Raw genomic sequence first — 18,660 nt, forward strand, 5'->3', positions numbered from 1 at the left:
AAAAAATACCCAATTAGAGCAGCTTCTGGAAAAAAAAAATTAAAAAGCAGGAGGAGAGCCGAAGGGAACTTTGGGACAATACAAAACAAAATGATATTAAAATAATAGGGGTTCCAGAAGGAAAGGAAACCGAGGAAGACATGGAAAAAGTATTTCAAGAAATAATGACAGAAAACTTTACTGAGATAGAGAAGAAAAAACCCACACAAATCCAAGATGCTTGCAGAGTCCCAAGCAAAATGAAACCCAGAAAACCGATGCCAAGGCACATTATAATTAAATTGGCAAACACCAACGACAAAGTAATAATCTTAAAAGCAGCCAGAGAGAGACAGAAAGTTACGTATAAAGGAACCCCCATCAGACTAGCAACTGATTACTCCATAGAAACTCATCAAGCCAGAAGGGAATGGGATTAAATATACAAAGTCATGCAAAGGAAGGGTCTGAATCCAAGAATACTATATCCAGCAAGGCTATCAATCAAAATTGAAGGTGTAATAAGGAGCTTCACAGACAAAAATAGACTAAAGGAATTTATCTCCACCAAACCAGCAATGCAAGAAACGCTAAAGGGTCTACTGTAAAAATAAATAGGAAGCAAAGAAGGAACACAGGGGTATAGAATAAAAATGGCATCAAATGAGTACCTATCAATAATATCTTTAAATGTAAATGGATTAAATGCTCCAATCAAAAGACATAGGGTAACAGATTGGATAAGAAAACAAGACCCATATATCTGTTGTCTACAAGAAACCCATTTCAGAAAAAAAGACGCACACAGACTGAGGGTGAAGGCATGGAAAAAAGTTTTCCAGGCAAATGGAAATGAAAAAAAAGCTGGGGTAGCAATACTTATTTCTGACAAATTAGATCTCAGAGTGAAGGACATAACAAGAGATAATGAAGGCCACTTCATAATACTGAAGGGAGCAATCCAACAAGAAGAAATAACCCTGGTAAATATATATGCACCCAATACAGGAGCAACCAAATAAATAAATAAATAAATAAATAAATAAATAAATAAATAACTGCTGGAGGACATTAAGGGAGAGATTAATAGCAATACAATCATAGTAGGAGATTTTAATACCCCACTGTCACCCTTGGACAAATCATCTAAACAAAAAATCAGCAAAGAAATATCAATCCTAAATGACTCACCAGGCCAGAGGGAATTAATCGACATCTTCAGAATATTTCACCCCAAAGCCACACAATATACATTCTTCTCAAGTGCACATGGGACATTCTCAAAGATAGATCACATTTTGGGACATAGGCAAAGTCTTTTCAAGTTCAAGGAGATAGAAATCATATCAAGCATCTTCTCAGATCATAGTGGCATAAAACTGGAAATTAGCTACAATAAAAATAATCCATAGAAATCAAACACATGGAGACTAAACAGCATGTTATTAAATAAGGACTGGGTTATCAGAGAAATCAAGGAAGAAATTAAAAACATCCTGGAAACCAACGACAATGAAAACAACAATCCAAAAATCTATGGGACACAGCAGAAGCAGTTTTGAGAGGGAAGTTCATATCTCTACCAGCCTATTGCAAAAAATAAGAAAAAATGGTAACAAATTATCTAACTCTACAACTCAAAGAGTTAGAAAAAGAGCAACAAGAAAAACCCAGTGTAAGCAGAAGGAAGGCAATAACAAAAATCAGAGCGGAGATAAACGACATAGAGACCAAAGAAAGAATACATAAGATCAACAAAACCAAGAGCTGGTTCTTTGAATGGATAAACAAGATAGATGAACCTCTAGCCAGGCTAACCAAGAAACAAAGAGAGAGGACTCAAATAAACAAAATCAGAAATGAAAGAGGTGAAATAACAACAGACTCCACCGAAATACAATGGATTGTTACAAAATACTACAAACAACTCTATTCCAACAAACTGAACAACCTGGAGGAAATGGACATATTCCTAGAAAAATACAACCTTCCAAAACTCAATCAGGAAGAATCTAAAAATCTCAATAGAGCAGTGACTTGGGAAGAAATTGAAACAGTCATCAAAAAGCTTCCAGCAAACAAAAGCCCAGGGCCATATGGCTTCACAGGAGAGGTTTGCCAAACATTCAAGGAAGAACTAAAACCTATCCTCCTCAGACTATTCCAAAAAATTCAAGAGGAAGGAACACTTCCAAACTCCTTCTATGAAGCCAGCATCACCCTAATACCAAAACCAGATAAAGACAACTCAATGAAAGAGAATTACAGGCCAATATCCCTCATGAACATAGATGCCAAAATCCTCAACAAAATTCTAGCAAATCAGCTCCAGCAGAACATCACAAAGATCATACAACATGACCAAGTAGGATTTATTCCAGGAATGCAAGGATGGTACAATATCTGCAAATCAATAAACGTGATACATAACATAAACAAATTGAAAGATAAAAATCATATAGTCATATCAATTGATGCAGAAAAAGCATTTGATAAAATCCAACACCCTTTCCTGATAAAAACTCTCAACAAAGTGGGAGTACAAGGATCACACCTCAACATAATAAAAGCTATATATGATAAACCCACAGCCAACATCATACTCAATGGGAAAAAACTAAAACCATTACCTCTAAGAACAGGAATAAGACAGGGACGCCCACTATTGCCACTCCTGTTTGACATAGTACTGGAAGTACTAGCCATTGCAATTAGACAAGAAGAGGAAATAAAAGGCATCCAAATTGGAAAAGAAGAAGTAAAGTTATCCTTATTTGCAGGTGACATGATATTGTACATAAAAAACCCAAAAGACTCCATTAAAAAACTAATTGACTTAATAAATCGATTTGGCAATGTAGCAGGATACAAAATTAACGCCAAGAAATCCATGGCATTTCTATATACCAACAGTGAAATTACAGAAACAGAGACTAAAAAAGCAATTCCATTTACCATCGCACCAAAAAATTTAAGATACCTAGGAATAAATTTAACTAAGGAAGTAAAGTACCTATATGCGGAAAACTACACGACACTGAAAAAAGAGATAGAGGAAGATGTAAGGAGATGGAAGAACATACCATGTTCATGGATTGGTAGAATCAACATCATCAAAATGTCCATACTTCCCAAAGCAATCTATAGGTTCAATGCACTCCCCATTAAAATACCAAGGGCATATTTCACTGACCTAGAAAGAACTCTCCAAAAGTTCATTTGGAACAATAAAAGACCCCGAATAGCTACAGCAATCCTGAGAAAGAAGAGTAAAGTTTGAGGAATCTCAATACCAGACTTCAAGCTGTATTACAAAGCTGTATTTGTATTACAAAGCTACTGTTCTCAAAACAGCCTGGTACTGGCACAAGAACAGACATATAGATCAATGGAATCAAATCGAGTACCCAGATAGCAACCCAAATCACTATGCTCAGTTAATATTTTACAAAGGAGGCACGAATATACAATGGAGTCAAGACAGTCTCTTCAATAAATGGTATTGGGAAAATTGGACAGATACATGCAAAAGAATGAAACTAGATCACCAAGTTACACCATACACAAAAATAAACTCAAAATGGTTACAGGACTTAAACATCAGACGGGAAACCATAAAAATACTAGAAGCATCCACAGGCAGCAAAATCTCAGACATATGCCAAAAGAACATTTCACTGATACTGCCTCTAGGGCAATGGAAGCTAAAAAGAGAATATACAAATGGGACTACATCAAAATAAAAAGCTTTTTTACAGCAAAATAAACCATCAACAAAACAAGAAAGCCCACTGTGTGGGAGAACATATTTGCAAATGTTACCACTGATAAAGGTTTAATCTCCAACATCTACAGACAGCTTATACAACTAAATAAAAGGAAGATGAATGACCCAATTAAAAAATGGGCAATGGACCTAAATAGAATATTTTCAAAAGAAGACAGAAGGAAGGCCAAACAGCACATGAAAACATGCTCAAAGTCACTAATTATCAGAGAGATGCAAATCAAAACAACAATGCGGTACCACCTCACACCTGTCAGAATGGCCAACATCAACAAATCAACAAATGACAAGTGTTGGCGAGGTTGCGGAGAAAAAGGAACCCTCGTGCACTGCTGGTGGGAATGCAGACTGGTGCAATCACTGTGGAGAACAGTGTGGAGTTTCCTCAAAAAAACTGAAAATGGAACTCCCATTTAACCCAGCAATCCCACTCCTAAGAATATATCCCAGGAAACTAGAAACACCAATCAGAAAGGATATATGCACCCCTATGTTCATAGCAGCACAATCTACAATAGAATTTGGAAACAGCCTAGGTGCCCGTCAGCAGATGATTGGATCCAAAAACTATGGTACATCTACACAATGGAATACTATGCTGCCATAAAAAGTAGTAATTCTCATTATCTGTAGCAATCTGGATGGAATTGGAGAACATCATGCTGAGTGAAATAAGCCAGTAAATGAAAGAGAAATACCACATGACCTCACTCATTTATGGATAATAAAGAACATTATAAACTGATGAACCAATATATATATATATATATATATATATATATATATATATATATATATATATAGACAGTAAAGCAATAAGCAGACTGTCAAATTACAGTGGGGAGGGTAGGGAGATCTGGGGAAGATAATACAATAGATCAACTGAAGGACTTGTATACATGCATATAAGTACAACCAATGGACACAAAACTCTGGGAAGGGAGGGTATGTATGAAAGGGGGGGGGGCAATGTTAAAATATGTACACAGATAATAATTTAATAAAAAAATGTAAAAAAAAAATGTGTGACCACCAAAAAAGAAAAAAAAAGAAAAAGAAAGAAAAAAGAAAAAAAAGATGTGGATTTTGAAGAATAAATGTGAGTTACCATATCATCTTAATATATCTCCTTTATGTCTACTTGTTAAATTTTATTATCTATGATAATCATTCATATTTTAAGAGGTCAAGGGGAAAAGAATCAGAGATAGAAGAGGCAAAGGTCTAAGGTGTTTTCCTGCTGAGTCTGTTGTGTATACATTTTGAAAATAATTAGCATTTTGAAAATAATGGTAGTGCTATCCAGTAGACTTTTGCTTACATTTTGTTATCTACAACTATGTTGTATGGAAGTCTGGGAAGATGATTATTTTTTGGATATGCACATTGCGACCCTGAACAAAATTGAAACTTAGCTAATAAAGAAGAATAAAAAATGAATATTGGGGAGATGGTTGATGGCTACTTTTGTGTGGGGTTCAGGAGTAAGGGGATAAATAATACATGGTTTTCCTGCACTCAGAAAATTTCCTCATAGTCATGAGGAGAGGCATAGAAACAACTGTAATGTAATAGAATTCTACTGTCTTTGAAACACGCATTAAAAAATTATAATTTAAGAAACATACCTAGTGTGTATTCTTAGGATTGCCTGATAAGTATCACATGTGCATAGTTACACTAAGAAACGTATTGTTAGTTATCTGAAATTCAAATTTAACTGGGCATTCTGTATTTAATGCCCCACAAGTTTCTTTGAAATCTAATTGGAATATAGCACTGTATAAGTTGAAGGTGTACAGCATAATGCTTTTATTGAATATTTACATATATGTGAAATTATTACCATAGTAAGCTAACACCCATCCTGTACTTTTATTTGCTACATATGGAAACTTACATATCCTGTACCAGGCAATATTCTAAGTGATCTACCCAATCATCCCATAAAATAATTGTTCTTATGTACATTGCACATAAACCGAGGCATAGAGAGGTTATGTAGCTCATCCAAAGTCACAGATGAGAGGTGGAACCTGGATCTGTACACAGATAATCTGGCTCTAGACCTAACCATTAAACTACACCTACGTGTAAGGTTGTTATAACTCACTGAGACTGTGACACTAATCCTACTTGATCCACCTATTTGCCAACTCTGTGCCTACAGGTAAGCAGATGCTGTGGAAAACCAGACTTACTTTGGAGTCATGACTGTAGTTCTCAAATGAGTACTCGCACTGCAAGCTGGTTCTACTGTCCAGCCATGTCACTTTCCCACTTTACAAATTACTGTTTTATTTATTTCTTCTTCCATCCAACATTTTGCACCTTCTCTCACTATCCGTCGATAATCTCATCTCACCTTTCACTGAGAGAATAAGCAATCCGATGCAATTTTCCTATCTTGTTTCAATCAGATCTAATGCTATACAGGGATCTGTACAAGTTTTTGTCTGCTTCGCCTATTGTTACAAATCTTGAATGGCCCTCTGGGCCTTCCCAAGGACACTGCTCTAGATGTCTCTTGATCTCATCCCCTCTATTTTCTCAATGATGTTGAATCTGAAGTAAGCCACCTGGTCTTCTGTATCATCAACTTCTCTCTAGTTACTAAATTCTTATCAGCACATACACATGCTCTAGTACTTATTTTAAAATTTCCCCTTAATCTCTCTTTCCTTCCCCCTCCACTGCTGCTTTATTTGAAACCTTCTTGAAATAGTCATCTATAATAGCTGGCTTCATTTCTTCAACTTCTATTTGCTCTTCAACCCTTTCTAATTGAGTTTCTAGCTCCACCACTTCCCTTCAAAGATTTCCATATTGCCTAGCTCAGTGGTCACTTCTCTATCCATTTGACTTTTCAGAAACATTTTATAGAGCTGAGCCTCCATCCTCCTTTTTTTAAAAAATATTTTTTAAAATTTTCAATTACCATTGGTGTATAATATTAGTTTCATGTATATAACCCTAACTAGACATTTATATAACTTATGAAGTGATCACCTTGTTAACAAGGGTACATTTCCATAAGACAAGGGAGTAGCAGAAGTTACATTTCCATAAGATAAGGGAGCTGGGAGTAGTAAAACACTTTTACAGAATAAAGAGAAGAAGGAAGAAAGCCCAGAGGGACTAGGAGAACAATGAGGGAGGAGAGCCTCCTATGTCCCCGTGAGGTTTGACCTTAGGGCTCAGGAGTTGCTATAGTAACCAAATCAGAAGGGAATAGTGACCAATCAGAGGGGAAATCAAGGTAAAAATATCTGCAGCCTTTATAAACCATAGGGAAAATGGACTCACTGGCACTCTTTCCCCCGCCCCACATGAGAATCTGTGCTGTGAGTCTTTTCTCCTCCCCACGTGGGAATCTGTACTTGTTCTTCAATAAATTCCCACCTTCACTATACCATTTTCTGTCCCTGGTTTCATTCTTAGACTCCAAGGGACAAAGAGCCCAGGAAAAGCCATCCTGCCCAGGGAACACCGCACATTCCAGTCCAAAATTTCCATATCATTGTTGACCTCCTCCTCCCCCTCCCCCTCCTCCCCCTCCCCCTCCCCTCCCCCTCCCCCTCCTCCCCCTCCCCCTCCCCCTCCTCCTCCTCCCCCTCCCACTCCCCCTCCCCCTCCTCCCCCTCCCTCTCCTCCCCCTCCCCCTCCTCCCCCTCCCTCTCCTCCCCCTCCCTCTCCCCCTCCCCCTCCCCCTTCTTCTTCTTCTTCTTCTTCTTCTTCTTCTTCTTCTTCTTCTTCTTCTTCTTCTTCTTCTCCTCCTCCTCCTCCTCCTCCTCCTCCTCCTCCTCCTTCTTCTTCTTCTTCTTCTTCTTCTTCTTCTTCTAGAAGACTCTTGAACATTTCATGTAATACTTGTTTGGTTTTGGTGAAGTCCTTGGCTTTTTCTTGTTTGAGAAGCTTTTTATCTGTCCTTTAATTCTAGATGATAGTTTGCTGGGTAGAGTAATTTTGGTGTTTGTTCATGCTTTTTATCACTTTGAATATTTCTTGCCAACACCTTCAGGCCTGCAAAGTTTCTATTGAGAAATCAGCTGACAGTCTTATGGGAGCTTCCTTGTAGGTAACTTAACTCTTTTCCTCTGGCTGCTTTTAAGATTCTCTCTTTGTCTTTAACCCTTGGCATTTTAATTATGATATGTCTTGGTGTGGGCCTCTTTGGGTTCATTTTGTTTTGGATTCTCTGTGCTTTCTGGACTTGTATGTCTCTTTCCTTCACCAGGTTAGGAAAATTTCCTGTCATTATTTTTTCAAATAAGTTTTCAATTCTGTGTTCTCTTTCTCCTCTTTTTGGCACTCCCTTGATATGAATGTTGGTATGCTTGAAGTTGTCCCAGAGGTTTCTTAAACTATCCTCACTTAGACATTTTTTTTAGGGGTGGGGGTGTTTTCTGCTTCCTTATCTTCAAATCTCTGATTGAATTTTCTGCTTTATCTACTGTACTGTTGATTCCTTGTAATGTATTCTTCATTTTAGTTACTATATTTTTGATTTCTGACTGGTTCTTTTTTATGTTTTCTCTCTTCATTTTTTATGTTTCCTATCCCTTTTTGAAGTTCTCACTAAATTCACCAATTCTTCCCCTAAGTTCATTGAACATCCTTATAACCAGTGTTTTGAACTCTGCATATGGTAAATTGCTTGCTTCCATTTTATTTAATTAGCCTGCATTTTTCTAGAGTTTGTTCTGTTCTTTCATTTAGGACATGTTTCTTTGTCTCTTAATTTTGGCTGCCTCCCTGTGTTAGTTTCTATGAATTAGGTAGAGCTGCTACACCTCCCAGACTTGATAGACTAGCCTTAGGTAGTAGGTATCCTATGGGGCCCAGTGGTATAGTATCCTGAGTCATCTGAACTGGTTACATCAGATGTGCTCCCCATATGAGCTGTGTATACCTTTCTGTTGTAGTTGAGCCTTGATTTCTGTTGGCACATCAATGGGAGGAATTTATCCCATCCTTTTAAAAAAAATTCCTGGCTGCAAAGGTACCACATCCTATTGGCCAATTCTCTTTAGTCTCTTCTACTGGCTTCTCATTTGCTAAACAGGTTTGGAATTTGAAGTACTCTAGGATGTGGTCTTGGGCCCCTTCTTTCTTATAGGTTACTTCATCTGGTCCTGTGGCTTTAAATATCAATTATATGCCAATGAATCTTAAATATTTGTCTCTATTATTAATCTCTCCTCTCATATTCAAATTTGTGTATCTATACAATGTGATATCTTTCCTTGACACCTCAAAATTAACATGTTTAAAATATAACTTTTTTTTTTTAAGTTTTTATTGTTCATATTATTACAAATGTTCCTTTTTTTCCCCTCCAACCATTGCTCTCCTCCACCAGGTTCCCACCCCACCCTCTGCCCTTTCCCCACTCCCCATTGTCCTCATCCATAGGTGCACAATTTATGTTCAGTCTCTTCCCACGCCCCCCTCTCCCCTTTCCCCCAAGAATCATCAGTTCACTCCCCTTCCATACCTCTGATTCTATTATATTCAACAGTTACTATTGTTCATCAGATTTTTTTTTTTAATTTCCTTGGTTTTTAGATTCACTTGTTGATAGTTACGTATTTGTTGTTCATAATTTTTATCTTTGTTTACTTTCTCTTCTGAAAGAACCCCCTTCAGCAATTCATATAATTCTGGTTTGGTGGTGATGAACTCCTTTAGCTTTTTTTTTATTAGTGAAGCTCTTTATCTGACCTTCGAATCTGAGTGATAGCTTTGCTGGATAGATTATCTTTGGCTGTAGGTTCTTACTATTCATCACCTTGAATATTTCTTGCCATTCCCTTCTGGCCTGCATGGTTTCTGTTGAGAAGTCAGCTGACAATCGTATAGGTGCTCCTTTATAGGTAACTACTTTCTTTGCTCTTGCTTCTTTTAATATTCTCTCTTTGTCTTTTGCTCTTGGAATTTTAATTATGATGTGTCTTGGTGTGGTCCTCTTTGGATTCCTTTTGTTTGGAGTTCTGTGCGTTTCCTGGACTTGTAAGTCTAATTCTTTCACCAGGTGGGGGAAGTTTTCTGTCACTATTTCTTTCAGTATGTTTTCGATATCTTGCTCTCTCTCATCTTCTGGGACCCCCATAATTCTGATGTTGGTTCGCTTGAAGTTGTCCCAGAGGTTTCTTACATTATCTTCAATTTTCTGGATTCTCTTGCCTTCTAGCTTCTGTGGAGGAGTGTCTTCTGGCTCTTTATGTTCCAAATCTTTGACTTGATTCTTGCGATCTTCCCTTCTGTTTTTAGGACTCTGTAAAATATTTTTTATTTCAGACAATGTATTCTTTATTTCTTGTTGATCCCTTATCATTTCTTGATGACTCCTTATTAATTCTAGTTGATCTCTTTTCATATCCTCATAGGTCTTATCGATCTTTTCTAGGAAATTCTTGAAAAACCTTATAAGCGTAGATTTGAACTCTATATCCAGAAGCTTTTTGTCCTCCATTTCTTTCGTTTGTGATCTATTTTGTTGTCGCATTTCGCAGTTACAGATGGGACGGGGTTTCAGGGTGGAGCCTGCAGCTTTGGCTTCCGTCAGCCCCGCCCTATGCGGGTCCTTCAGTGCTCGCTGCTGACGCCTCTGAGAGAAAGGTGCCCTCGATTTTCGCCTGTTGCCAAACAGTCTATGCTCTCCCGCAATGAGCCCGGTATTGGGGTTTAGTTCAGTTGGAAGTGCAGGTGGAGGTGGCGTTCAGAGCAGTCTGGAGCCCCAGTCTCCTTCCCGTCAGGGCAATCCCGCAGCACAGCCGACCGTCCCTTCTCTGCGCGCAGTGTGCGCGCCTCCGGGACCTCCTTTCGCCGCTCCCCAGGGTTCTGCCTTACAGCCCAGCTCCCTATGGCTGAGCCTGAGTCCCCGGGGTCTGGCCTAGAACTGGGGTTCAGAGCAGTCGGGGGCCCAGCACAGTCGGAGTTTTATCTCCTTTCCACTAGGGAACGCCAGCCAGGCACTCCGCCTCCCCCTCCTCTCCGGCTCCGTCCTCTCCGCGAGCCGCGTGTCTCCGTACCTTAGGCTTTTCCTGCTCCTCCGCGCTTCCTTCTGGTTTTATCCTTGCTTCTCACTGTAGAATTTCCAGTCAGTCAACTTTCCTGTAGTTCTGGGTAATGTCCGTTTTATATTTTAGTTGTATTTTATTGAAATTGTTGTGTGCGGCTGCGGCTAGGTGTTTACCTGGGTGCAGCCATCTTGGATCCTAAAATATAACTTTTAAACCACATATAAGCTTACTCCATTTCTAACTCTGTAAATGAGATGAGCATCCATCCAGTTACTAAAATACAACTCAGAGTTGTTAATAATTTTTCTTTTTCCTTTGCCTTTGATACCCTTACATTCAAAGTATGACTCTTATAAGCAGCATATAGTTAGGCTTCTTTAAAATCCTGTAGGTTGATTTTTGTCTTTATTATATATATATATATATATATATATAATTGATTTTTTTCAAAGATGAAGGAAGAGGGACAGAGAGTTAGAAACATTGATCAGCTGCCTCCTGCACACCCCCCACCGGGGATGTGCCTGCAACTAAGGTACATGCCCTTGATCAGAATCAAACCTGGGACCTCTCAGTCCATCCTGAGCTGACACTCTATCCACTGAGCAAAACTGGCTTTGGCTAAAATATATTTTTATTGATTATTTACAGAGAGGAAGGGGGAGGGATAGAGAGTTAGAAATATTGATCAGCTGCCTCCTGCACACCTCCTACTAGGGATGTGCCCGCAACCAAGATACATGCCCTTGACCGGAATCAAACCTGTGATCTTTCAGTCCACAGGCCAACACTCTATTCACTGAGCCAAACCAGTTAGGGCAATTTTTGTCTTTATTTTAATAGAGTACTATGTCCAATTATATTTAAGATAATAACTAATGTATTAAATCCACCATCTTACTATTTCTATTTATCACACCAATTTTATGTTCCTCTTTCACCTTCTATTGGATGATTAAAGCACTTTACCATTTTCCTCCTCTATTAGGTTATTAGTTATATATTCTTTTACTATTCTTTTGGAAGTGATCCTAAAGATCATAATATGCATCCTTAACCTAATATAATTTGATATAAATGTATTCTTTTATTAGTCCTAGAGAAAAAAAAAGATCTTAGAATACTTAATTACATTTATCTTCCCTCATTGTCTCCAAAAGGCATTTTCTTAGTATCATTTTGGTTTATTTTTTTCTTGCTATTCATTTTTTTTCTATATCTTTATGATTACATTTTCAACCTTAAAAATAGTCTTTGATATTATCTTTAATGTGGAGTGTGTGGATTTGTCTGGGATTTGCATGGCATATAAAACTTATTAAATATTGGTTATTCGGGATAATACTTGAAATAAAATGGAATTCAGTAGGTAGTCAGAAAATGAGAACATTCTTCTATTGACTTTTAATTGGAAACAAATCATCATTAGGTATATTATAATTGCATAGGTGCATATAAGTGGATAATGGAGATAATTTATAAAACCTATCTATAATCATAGAAGTCACATAAAGTAGATGTTTTAAGACATCTATTTTGCCCAGTTGGTGAGACTCAGTTATTGAGCATTGACCTATGAACCAGGAGGTTATTGTTTGATTCCTGGTCAGGGCACATGCCTGGGTTGTAGGCTTGATCCCCAATAGGAGGTGTGCAAGAGGCAGCCAATCAATGATTCTCATCATTGATGTTTTTAACTCTCTCTCCCTCTCCACACCTCTCTAAAATAAATAAAAATATATTAAGGAAAGTAAGACATCTATTTTATGCTTTAAAATTAAAATCATAAAAACTTCTCATAGGTTATATGTGTCTTATATTCACATATGTTATTTCTCCCTTTTCCAGGGTGGCTATGATTCTGGTTTTCTGTATCATTGTGCACTCCCTCCATATGAAGAAAGCATTGATATCACAAAAAGGAAAGATGAACCTATTGATTTCCGTTTTCTTGAGGGTACAGATGATAACCCCATCCATACCATCACTTTCAGGTGAACAGAATTTTATAAATCTTAAAAACAACAACAACAACAACAACCCACTGGTATCTATGTTTTTGTCCATTGTGAATATTGTCAGTTTTCAAAGATCTGTCTAAATGGGGGGCTTCTCAAGCAAGGTTAAATAAATCAAAGGAATAAATAGAATCAAAGCTAATATTAAAACTGTATTTTAATCTACTCTATCACATATCTTGTCAAAAATTCTGTCTATCAAGAATTGTGTGGATTTACTCTCTTTTAGGAGGATTCTACTGCATGGTCAGGATTATGATACTGGAGAAATCACAAATTGAATTATTACCCCTTTAATAATTATGAATTAAACATATATGCCAGTCATCCTTTTGGAGACCAAATGTTCAACTTTCAAATAGGCTTCTTTCCCCTCTACCCTTTTGTATTGGCTTTCTTGGGCTTCCATGGTTTGTGAGGGCTTCAACATGTGACTTTTGAGGGGGACATAATTTAGTCAATAAAGCCTTCGTTACTAAAAATTTAGAAATTTGACAATTTAAAATTAAACATTTTCACATTAATATGAAGAACAATTTGCTTTCTTTTTGTTTCACAGTATTAATCAAGATTTTATGTTTTGTGGACTGCGCAATGGAGCAATTCGAGTCTATGTCCTCAGTCAGAATGACTCTTTATTGACCACTCTGGAAAGCTACTGGCACTTTACTGTGCATGACAATAATTATGGATGTATCACAAACATTTGTGCTAGCTTTGATGACCAGTTTTTGGTGACTACTGGAGCAGATGGTAATATCTTTGTTTTCACCATTTTCTCTCTCTTTGAGTTAAAAGAAAGCGTAAAAGCCAAAGTGCCATCTCCCAGGGTAAGTAACTGACTAACAACAACAAACCCTTTATTTTAAAATAGTGATGCTGAAGTTGTTCCTATTCTTTAAAAATTGAAAACTATTTAGATACATTTACCTTGTAGACTAATCTAATCTTGATTTTCTGGTGACTCTTTTTAAAAAATTAGAGATGTTGAATTCTCCTTATTACTAATGATATAGAATTATCCAAATTAAAAAGACTGTCAGTTTTTCTGTATCAATCACTAAAACAAAAATTGTTTTAAAAATGCACATTTTTTCAGATATGTATTTTGCTTTTTATTTATTCATTCACTCATTGAAAGGGAATTTATGAGTTGAACACCATAATTTGTGCCTTTGAAAGAAGTTGTAAAAACATGGTTGCCTGTAGTATTAGAATATGACAATGTGGATCATGATTGAAGATTCAGTTAAATTATTGTATTCTTAAGCAGAATACATCACTGGCCTTGTAATAAAGATTGAGGGTTTAGATCCCTAAAGTGTATTCTTTGGCCCTGTCGCAGAACCTGAATTTCCTATTATCAAAGTGGTTCCTTTAGATAAAATTATAATAACTATTGGAATTGCTTTGGGGGTAAGGCATTGTATTAGTAAAACCAGAGTTAAAAATTCTTGTGAACACATTGGCCTCCCACTTACCAGGTAGCCAACTTACAAAGAACATAGGGAAGATTTGAGCAGGTAAATTTGGAAAATGGACTGTTGTCTAAAGAGGTTCAGGAAGAGTAATTGTAGAATAGAAAGTGTATGAACAAGATGAAAATCTTTATCATTCTATGGAGATCAACGCTCTCTATGGAAACCCATATTGGATAGGAAAAAATACATCCTGCATTTGTATAATAGTGTCCTTTTACGTATGATTGCAATCAACATTTTTTAAATCACTGAAGCAGAGTCTGCTTTTAAGAAGGAAAAATCAGAAAGAATTGAAAAAAACTAACAAAAAACTAAGCTCTGCATAGTTCTGGGGTTATCACCTTATTGTACATCAGAATCAGCTAAGGAGTCCTTAAACGTACAGAGCCTGAGCCCTGCCCCAGAGCAGTTACATCAGAATCTCTGAAGGTGAGGTCCAGGTTTCTGTACCCCTAGCTTTCCCAGCCTCTGTGATTTAATCTTGCAAAACTTGCAACCAAGATTGAGAACAATTGACATACATTTTGAAACAGTTGGGAGCACCTTTGTTTAAACTCAAATTTATTGTAAACAGCTGAGGCCAGGAGATCCTGGAAAATCACACTAATTTGGAGAACTAAGGGACTTATCTCTGGAAATAAATACAATTAAAAAATATATATTTTATTGATTTTTCATAGAGAGGAAGAAAGAGGGACAGAGAGTCCGAAACATCGATGAGAGAGAAACATCGATCAGCTGCCTCCTGCACACCCCCAACTGGGGATGTGCCTGCAACCAAGGTACATGCCCTTGACCGGAATCAAACCCAGGACCTTCCAGTCCGCAGACCGATGCTCTATCCACTGAGCCAAACTGGCTTTGGCAATAAATACAATTTAATCAAGTATATCCTAAGTGATTAATGGTAACTGCAATGTATTAGCCATCACTGTCTCTTACATTGGTCATGATTTATGATTCCACTTTTATTAAAGTCATAAACCTGCCTTATTTGAAAACTAGAAGCCCAGCGTGCAAAGCCATGCGAGACCCAGACCCATCATGCTTGAGTAGCTCACCACTGTGAGCCTCACACCCTGCCACACAAGCTGCAGGCCCTGCTACATGAGACCGGAGCCCTGCCTGCCAGCCCTGCCACATGTGCCGCCAGCCTTACCACTGCGAGCAGTGAGCGGGCTGAGGGAAGGGACCGAGAGGTGCTCCATGCACCTCCTGGTGACCATTTGTTTGGTTGTTCTGGCGTTCTGTCCCCTAGCCTTTTATAATATAGATATTTAGACTTCATTTCATACATATAAAGACTAGCATGGTAACAAAACAAATTGATCAAAAAAGAGTCTTTACCTATCTACTTAATAAAAGAATAACAGGCTAATTGACTCTACCACCAGCCAATCAGGAGCGAGTATGCAAATTAACCCAACAAAGATGGAAGGTTAATTGGCGCAAGTGTTCCACTCCACCCCCAGCTGCTCCAGGCCTCTGAGCAGTGTGGGAAGGTGGAAAGGCCATAGTGAAAGTGGTGCTGGCAGCCGGGAAAAGGAAGGCCCATTCTGGCACCAATTGTCATCATCCCGCCTCATCCCTGGCTGCTAGGTGCCTGCGTATGGCACAAGAAGACATATAGACCAATGGTATAGGATGGAGAACCCAGAAATCAACCCAAGCCTTTATGTTTAATTAATATTTGACAAAGGAGCCAAGAGCATACAATGGAGTCAAGACAGTTTCTTCAATAAGTAGTGCTGGGAAATTTGGTCAGATACATAAAAAAAAAAAAAAAAAAAAAAAAAAGAAACTAGATTATCAACTTACACCAAACACAAAAATAAACTCAAAATGGTTAAAGGACTTAAATACAAGACAGGAAACTTAAAATCTTATAAGACTCCATAGGCAGCAAAATATCAAACATATGTCATAGCAATATCTTTACTGATACAACTCCCAGGGCAATGGAAACTAAGGAGAAAATAAACAAATGGGGCTATATAAAAATAAAAAGCTTCTGAAAAGAAAATAATCAACAAAACAATAAGAAAGCCCACTGTATGAGAGAACATATTTGCCAATGTTCTCTCAAATAAGGGTTTAAATCTCCAAAATTTATGGGGAACTCATATAAGTTAACAAAAGGAAGATAAACAACAAAAAAGTGAGCAAAGTACCTAAATAGACACTTTTTGAAAGAGGATATACAGAAGGCCCAGAGTCATATGAAAACATGCTCAAAGTCACTAATCATCTGAGAGATGCAAATCAAATCACTAATGATGTACCATCTCACACCTGTCAGAATGGCTATCATCAACAAATAACTAACAACAAATGCTGGTCAGGATGTGAAGAAAAAAGAACCCTCCTGCATTGCTATTGGGAATGTAGACAGGTGCAGCCACTGTGGAGAATAGTATGGAGTTTTCTCAAAAAGTTAAAAACTGAAGGGTTTGTATGCATGCATATAAGCCTAACCAATGGACACAGATAGCAGGAGGGTAAGAGCATGAATGGTGGATAGAGGAGGGTAATGGGGGAGTAAGGTTACATATGTAACACCTTAATCAATAAAGAAATTAAGTTTAAAAAAATTAAAGATGGAACTTCCATTTGACCCAGTAATCCCACTTCTAGGACTATATCCCAAGAAACCAGGAATACAAATCAGAAAGGACATATGCACCCCTATGTTCATAGCAGCACAATTTACAATAGCTAAGATTTGGAAACAGCCTAAGTGCCTATCAGCAAATGAGTGGATCAAAAACCGTTGGTACATCTACACAATGGAACGCTACACTGTGGTAAAAAAAGAAGAAACTTTTACCATTTGCAATAGCATGGATGGAACTGGAGAATATTATGCTAAGCAAAACAAACCAGTGGGAGAAAGATAAATATCACATGATCTCACTCATATGTGGGATATAATGAACAACATAAACTGATAAACAAAAATAGATCCAGAGTCAAAGTAACACTGAACAGACTGTCCAACCTCAGAGAGAAAGCAGGGGAGGCAGGGGGTGGTTAGAGATCAACCAAAGAACTGATATATATATATATATATATATTTAAAAGTCTAGTATATACATGAGGTATTGGGGGAGGGATTATATGTGCATAAAAAGAATATATTAATAAAAGACAGTATTTAAAATAAATAACTGAGAAAAATTGTGTATTTGCTAATACATGAATATTAGTAATTCACATTTGAAGGGGCAATATTGTGATATTAACATTTTGCATACATATTAAGTTTTAAGACTTTCTCTACTTACCCCCCCTTTTTAAAAAAACCATATTTTATTGATTTTTTATAGAGAGGAAGGGAGAGAAATAGAGAGCTAAAAACGTCGATGAGAGAGAAACATCGACCAGCTGCCTCTTGCACACTCCCTACTGGGGATGTGCCCACAACCAAGGTACATGCCCTTGACCGGAATTGAACCCAGGATCTTTCAGTCCACAGACCGACACTCTACCACTGAGCCAAGCCAGTTTCGGCTACTCACCCCTTTAAATGAAACAGAAATAAATAACTTTAATCAACTGCAATATTTTCCTTAGTTTATTTTTTGTGAAAATACTTTTTAGGCCTATAGTTGCTAGAAATTGGCAGGTGAAAAACCCTCAATTTACTATGATTAGATATTTTAAGGGAAATAAGCAATTTAAAAGGATTAACATTTTATTTCTCATCCTACAGTTTGGAATTGAATCAGAGCCAATTCCGGAAGATATTGAAGATCCTAAAGCCTACAGGTATGGGAATCTATACTACTAACAAAAGAGTAATATGCAAATTAACCATCACTCCCCTATACCCACAAGCCAAGCCCACAAACCATGCCCACCAGCCAATCAGGAGTGAATATGCAAATAAACCCAACCAAGATGGCTACAGCCACAGAGAACAGGAAGGAGGCTTGGGTTTCCCTGGCAATGGAGGAAGCCAAACTTTCTGCCTGCCCTTGCTGGTCTAGACCTCCACTCAAGGGTACAAAGTTTCAGTGATAGAAGATACATAAATCCAAACGAAATGGTGGAGCCATGGAGCTGGAAAGAGCAGGTGGCTAGGGTTTCCCCCAGTGATGGAGGAAGCCAAGCTTTCCAGATACCCTGGCCAGCTCAGGCCTCTGCTTACGGCTACAAAGTTTCAATTATAGAAGATACATAAATCCCAACAGAAATGGCTGCCACCATGGAGCAAGCAGAAGGTTTGGCTCCGCTCCAGGCTACAAAGTTTCAATTGTAGAAGGTAAATAAATTCCGGATACCAGAGCTTCCACTTGGGTTGCCAGGTGACATGGCCATCCTGCAAACCACCACATGCTCCTCACCCATGCCACCCCTTGCCCCAAGGG

At 37.8% G+C, this 18,660-nt stretch overlaps 1 protein-coding gene across 1 annotated transcript in view; it reads left to right on the plus strand.

Annotated features, from left to right (window-relative positions):
- CFAP44 (cilia and flagella associated protein 44) overlaps window positions 1–18,660 on the plus strand; it is a 119,489-nt gene that overhangs the window by 56,850 nt on the left and 43,979 nt on the right. Inside the window, exons 19-21 of the mRNA XM_084873970.1 lie at window positions 12,640–12,785; window positions 13,369–13,639; window positions 18,003–18,058. Of these exons, the coding sequence (XP_084730096.1) occupies window positions 12,640–12,785; window positions 13,369–13,639; window positions 18,003–18,058 (473 nt within the window). The remainder of the gene's footprint in view (window positions 1–12,639; window positions 12,786–13,368; window positions 13,640–18,002; window positions 18,059–18,660) is intronic.

Source organism: Pipistrellus hanaki (assembly GCF_964339955.1).
Source record: "Pipistrellus hanaki genome assembly, chromosome: 2".
NCBI lineage: Eukaryota > Metazoa > Chordata > Mammalia > Chiroptera > Vespertilionidae > Pipistrellus > Pipistrellus hanaki.